The sequence below is a fragment of the Myotis davidii genome, unplaced genomic scaffold, assembly GCF_000327345.1.
Source record: "Myotis davidii unplaced genomic scaffold, ASM32734v1 scaffold1687, whole genome shotgun sequence".
NCBI lineage: Eukaryota > Metazoa > Chordata > Mammalia > Chiroptera > Vespertilionidae > Myotis > Myotis davidii.
In genome coordinates this window covers 279,897-286,081 of record NW_006297834.1, presented here as the reverse complement: position 1 = coordinate 286,081, position 6,185 = coordinate 279,897, and the positions used below count along the sequence as shown (strand labels likewise).

General features: G+C 44.5%; 1 protein-coding gene across 1 annotated transcript; it reads right to left on the bottom strand.

The window, feature by feature from the left end:
* Positions 1–4,224: 4,224 nt before the first annotated feature.
* PRSS38 (protease, serine 38) lies at positions 4,225–5,892 on the bottom strand (the record flags this gene model as incomplete). Its single annotated transcript, XM_006773685.1, has 3 exons — positions 5,706–5,892; positions 5,249–5,411; positions 4,225–4,496 (listed from the first exon to the last, which is right to left on the bottom strand). Coding segments are annotated over exons 1-3 (622 nt in total), but the record flags the coding sequence as incomplete, so codon positions are not given.
* Between the last annotated feature and the right edge of the window lie 293 nt (positions 5,893–6,185).

Here is a 6,185-nt window from a genome sequence, read left to right as displayed (position 1 = left end):
TAGCTGGCTGCTGGGGTCTGGCTGATCGGGACTGAGCGAGATATGCCAGACATGCCTTGAAGCCTTCCCATGGTCCCTCCCCAACCCCATTTGTGCACCGGTGGGGTCTTGGCCTGGCCTGTGCCTTCTTGCAATCCAGGACCCCTTAGGGGATGTCAGAGAGCCACTTTTGGCCCAATCCTGCAGGCCAGACTGAGAGACTCAACTGGTGCATGAATTCATGCACTGGGCCTCTAGTTGATTTATAACTTCATCCCATTGTGATCAGAGAAGATACTCTGTATATCTATCTTTTAAAATATATTGAGACTTATTCTGTGACCTAACATGATCTATTCTGGATAATGCCCCATATGCACTTGAGATAATTTGTAGGCTGTTAGTTTTGGGTGGAGTGTTCTGTATGTGTGTGTTCTACTAACTGGTTTATTGTGTTGTTTAAATTCTCACCATCCTTTTTTATCTTCTGTCTGGTTGTTCAATTTATTCTTGTGAATGGGGTATTAAAGTCTTCAATTATTTTTCTAGAAAGGTCTCTCCAATTCTGTCAGTTTTTCTTTCATATATTTTGATGGTCTGCTATAGTTTGTAATTGTCATATATTCTTTATGTAGTAAGCCCTTTATTAATATATAATGTTTTTGCCTCTTGTAATCTCTTTTTTTATTTAAAGTCTGTTTTGTCTGATATTAGTATAGCAACTCATGCTCTCTTTTGGTTACAATTTGCATGAAATAACTTTTTCCATCCTTCTCTTTCAATGATGTTGTGTCTTTGGATCTCAATTGAGTCTCTGTAGACAGGATATAGTTGGTTCTTCCAGTCTCTGTTTTTTGACTGGGGACTTTAATCCATTTGCATTTAAAGTAATTACTGACAAAGAGGGACTTACTCCTGTCATTATGAAATTTGTTTTCTATATGCTCTAAAACTTTTTTGTCCCTCATTTCCAGCATTCTGTTTTATGTTATGTTTAGTTGATTTTTTTTTTAGTGAAATGTTAATCTCCTTTTGTGTATATTCTACAGCTATTTTTTGTGGTAACCATGGGTATTACATTTAATTTTAATGTTAAAACATTCTAATTTTAATTTATACTTTTCTTTCTTAACCTTGTATAAGATATCAATCTAAAATTTCCAGACCAAACCATAAACTTAATAGTAAACCAAGCATTTCCATTAAAATAAAATAGAATAAAATAATAAAATAAAATAAAATAGACCTAGCAAGACCTAGCATAATTTTTACTGGTTTCCAGCTGCTGCAATAAGAAAAACATAAAAGACAAAAGATAGGAAAAGTAGGGATGAAGCAATCTTATTTGAAAAAAAATGCTTTAAAAAAAATATAGGACAGAGAACCAAGATGGCAGTGTAGGTAAACGCTAGTACTCATAGCCTCCCACAACCACATCAAAATTACAACTAAAATACAGAATGACCACCATTCAAAACCACCTGAAATCTGACTGAATGGAAGTCTTGCAACTAGAGAAGTAAAGAAGAAAGCATGCCAAGACTGGTAGGAGGGGTGTAGGCATGGAACGGGCTGGTCCTACACCCATCTGTGGCATGCTTTTAATTGGGAGGGGTATCTAGGCTCCTCCCATGAGGAGTAAGGGGCTCCAGTGCCACACCAGACCACCCTTCAGCCTAGGGTCCCAGTGCTGGACAGAGAAGCCCCTATAACTTCAGGCTGTGAAAATCAGTGGGAATTATGGCTCAGTGATTCGGAGGTTGCTGATATCCCAAGCAGTCCTCTTAAAGGGCCAGTACATGAACTTACATGGTCCTGCTCCCTCTGAGCTCTAGCACTGGGGCAATGGCTTAGGATCTATGGACATAAAGGGAGAAATTGGATTGTCTGGCATCAGAGAAAGGAGCTGCATTCTTCCAGACAGAGGTGCTTTCAGGGGTGATTGTTCCTATGCTGAGACCTCCCCTGAGTTTCCATATGAGAAGCCATATCTGAGTTTCCATAAGCCTGATTCACACTGTCCACTCAGCCCTGGTTATTCCCTGAGGCCCCATCCCATCCAAGTTGCAGCCCCATCCAAGCTGTTTTCTGTGGCTTTTCCATTTGAATGGCCTGTCCTGGATCAGGCTTCAGGCTTTTCTAAAATTCCTCAAACAAGCTGGTGTGAGCATGCCCCATACCTATCAATAAGAGGCCCAAGACATCTTGGCCTCACCTGGGTACTTTCAAGCCCAAGACAAGCAGCAGCCATATGCAGATTGCTCTGTAGCTCCTGATGGGTGGCCTCAGGTAGTGACTGACTTTGCACCTCCTGGGAGGCCTCAGAGCCAGGGCACCTGGTGGACAGATTCAGACCATACCAGATTACAACTCTTCACACACACAAGAAACACACTCAAGGGGAAGACTCAGTGAGCACTAAAGCCCCAATGAAGCAAGTCCTGCTCCATAGGGGTGTCCCCTGTATAGAGGTGGTCCTCACAGCCAATTGGCCTGGAGGGTCAACTTCTCCCAGTGGCCCAACAGCAATCAAGGCTCAACTACAACAAGACTGTGCACACATCCCACACAGGGGTGCATCTAGAGTGCCCAGCTCAGGTTACTGAGGAGACTGAGCCACTGGGCCCTACAGGACACATATTACACAAAGCCACCCTACCAATTCCAGGAGACACAGTAGCTCTAATACATAGAAACAAACACATGGAAGCAGCCAAAATGCGGGGACAAAGAAACATGCCACAAATGAAAGAATAGAAGAAATCTCCAGAAAAAGAACTAAATGAAATGAAAGCAAACAAACTACTAGATACAGAATTCAAAACAATGGTTATAAGATTGCTCAAGGATCTTAATAATGAGAGCTTCAAAGATCTTAGTGAGAATTTTAAGAGATGTGAAAAAGGACCAGTCAGATATTAAGCATACACTAACTGAAATAAAGAATAATTTACAGGGATTCAACAATAGAATAGAGGATTTTGAAAATCAAATCGATGATTTAAAATATGAGGAAGCAAAAAACACCCAAATCAGAAGAGCAAAAAAAAAAAAAAGGATAATAAAAAAATATGAAGATAGTGTAAGGAGCCTCTGGGACAACTTCAAGCACACCAAAATTCACATTATGGGTGTGCCAGAAGGAGAAGAGAAAGATCAAGATATTGAAAACCTATTTGAAGAAATAATGACAGTAATCTTCTCCTAACTGGTGAAAGAAATAGACTTACAAGTCCAGGAACCCAAACACGAAGAACCCAAAGAGGCCCACACCAAGACACATCATAATTAAAATGACAAAGGTTAAAGACAAAGAGAAAAATCTTAAAAGCAGCCGGAGAAAAGCAGTTAGGAAGAAGAAGAAGAAAAGGAAGCAGCAGTAACAAAAGAAAAAAGATAAAAAATATGAACAATAAAAAGGCAATAAATACATATTTATCAACAATTGAATCTAAAAAAATGAACAAAGAATCTAATGAACAAAATAAACTGATGAATGAAATAGAACTGGGGTGTGGAACAGACTGATGAATCTCAGAGGAAAGGGAGGGGAGAGTGATTAACCAAAGAACTTGTATGCATATATGCATTACTTATGGACACAGACAATATGGTGATGAAGACCTGGGCCAGGGGCAGGAACTGGGTGAATGGGACAATGAGGGGGTGGGTGGAAGGGGACATCTGTAATACTCTCACAATATTTTTAAAAAATAAAGAAAACTGAAAAATCTCAAAGGAAAAAGAATATATAGAACAGTACAATAATCAATTGACCAGCTATTAAAAATTAGTTCTATGAGGTGGCTAGAAACAAGGTCAATGCGCAAAAATCAAAACTATGACTGATTAGCAAATGCAACTTAAAAACATCTTTTACTTAACCATAAAAATTCTGAGTACAAACCTACAAAGAAAATACAAGGCTTTTAGGTACAAAATGAGAATAGCTAGTAGGTTTTTTTAATAGGCTAAAAAGATTACTTTAAATTTACTATCTTAGGAAACTTTGAAAATTTTGGTCTTGATAAACTAAATATTAAGTCCACACTCAAAGTAGAAGTAACTATTTCTTTATATACAACAAAGCCAGCCAGGGATAAATCAAAACTCCACACTGACAGAGAAATAGGTTGGGATTGTAGTCCTCAGATACCTGCAACACTTTCTTTCCTTAGTGCCATAGAGCCACCATCCTTCCACAAGCTCCAAAAAAGGGATTGATGCTGCATTTTGTTTTCTTACCTGTTTGGGAGATGAGTCCCCATCCTGTAACCCAGCAGGTAAGGTTCTCAAGGTTCATGTCTGGGGTTGCAATGCAGATGGGGAGTACAGAGTCAGAAAATACAATTGGACTTTTCAGCTGCACCAGAGCGACGTCACCTCCAATAGGGTGGAACACTTCATATGTATGATGTATAATAATCTTATTCACCTCAAACCACTGGGTATGATGGCCTGCGAGCTTGAGGTCCACAAGGCCCACGTACATATCAAATGCCTCAGTGCGCCTGTCCCTGTGGGACAGAGAACAAAGGCACGGTGGCTCAAGCACCTTGAATCTGGGGAGAGGAGCCACCATTAGCTCACCGACATAGGGAGGCCTGGGAGCGTGGCAGCTTGGTATTCAGGCTCTCAGTCAAGTTGTGGAAAAGTAATCCCTTGAAGGACAGTGGGGACTTGGTTGTTTGGAAGAATTACCCCCAAAGAAGTCTTGACCTGGGCCCATGGAGAATCTGGGGAACCATCAGGATCTGCTGGCCACCAACAGCCTAGGATGAGCTTGTCAGGTGTAAAGTGGCCTGTCCAGAAGTAAGTCTCTCCTCGGCTCTCACCCTGTTATGTGCCTCTTCTCCTTCCCTCCTGATATGTCCCCTCTCCTGTCAGCCTCTTAGTCTCCTCTCCTCCCATCTTATTGTGATGTATTTCCTCTCCTCCTATGACTATCTCCTCTCCTCCCATCCTATGATGTGTCTTCTCTCCTTTCATACTATGATGTGGCCCCTCCAGTCTCTCCTGTGATGTGTCTCAGCTGTCCTATGGTGTGTCTCCTCTCCTCACCTCTCATTCTATGATTTTGCTCCACACCTATCTCAAAGAACAGATGGTCTTAAGGACCCCTCAGCCCTGTGTTGGGAGAAGTTAAAGAGGATGGAGCTGTGTGCTGGACCCATTCTCTCTCCAATTCCATGTAGTCCCAGCTCGACCTGTCTTGGATGGTCAGCCTCAAGGTCCCTGGATCTCCACGGGAATGGCCAGCACCACTCACTTGTTAAAGCAGTGGGCTGCTGTCAGGATCCAGTACTCATTGAGGATGGACCCACCGCAGATGTGGAAGCCCCCATAGTGCACGCTGACCTGCCACGGCCACTTCTCCTCAGGGGCGTCCACGCCCCCTACGACCTTCCCCTGCATGTGACGCTGGCCACAGGCTGAGTGGAGAGATACAGAGCGTGTGAGTAGCAGCTATGCAGGAGCAGGCCAGGCCATGAGCAAAAGGGAGGGAGGATCTGGCAGTGCACAAGAAGTGTGTGTGTTGGGACGGGGAGTGGGGGGCGGAGGGAAGGGGAGGCTGGGATAATAGGAAAGTGGAGAGAAGGATAGGAGAGAACAGGGGAGGGCGAGAAGGGAAGATAAGGCAAGGGAAAGGGCTCTCCAACCAGGAAGGCAAGGGGAGGGAGGATGGCCTCAAGAACCACTCCCAACCCCGTTGGGAGGGGTCCTACCCACATCCTGGCTCAAGGTGATCCCTTCACTGTCTCGGTGCCTGTGGGGCAGAAGGAACAGCAGCAGCAGGAAGAGGCCCGAGGCTTTGCTCGAAGCTCCAGGCCCAGCACCATGGCAGGAGGACGGGGTGGCCATGAGGCTGAAGGCCCCCGGGGTGCGGTGGCTGGAGCCGGCTGGACTCACCATGGCTGCGGCCTCGCGATGTGTGATGGCGCCAGCGCACGCGACACTTGACAGTACCAACGCCAGCGCCTCGCGCCCGTGCTGGAACCCTAAACACGTGGTTTTGCCCCTGTGTCTCAGGCACCAGTTGGTGCTCCTCTCCACCCGCTATCTGGACCCCCCCGGGGCCCTGGCAAGCCACCACTCGCTCACATGCACGTGGAGGCAGCTCCCAGCAGCCTGCTTCCCGGGTGATAGACTCTTGGTGTCCTCACACCCAGGTCAGCTGTGGTTGGTGGTTTCCAGTGGTCTCACAC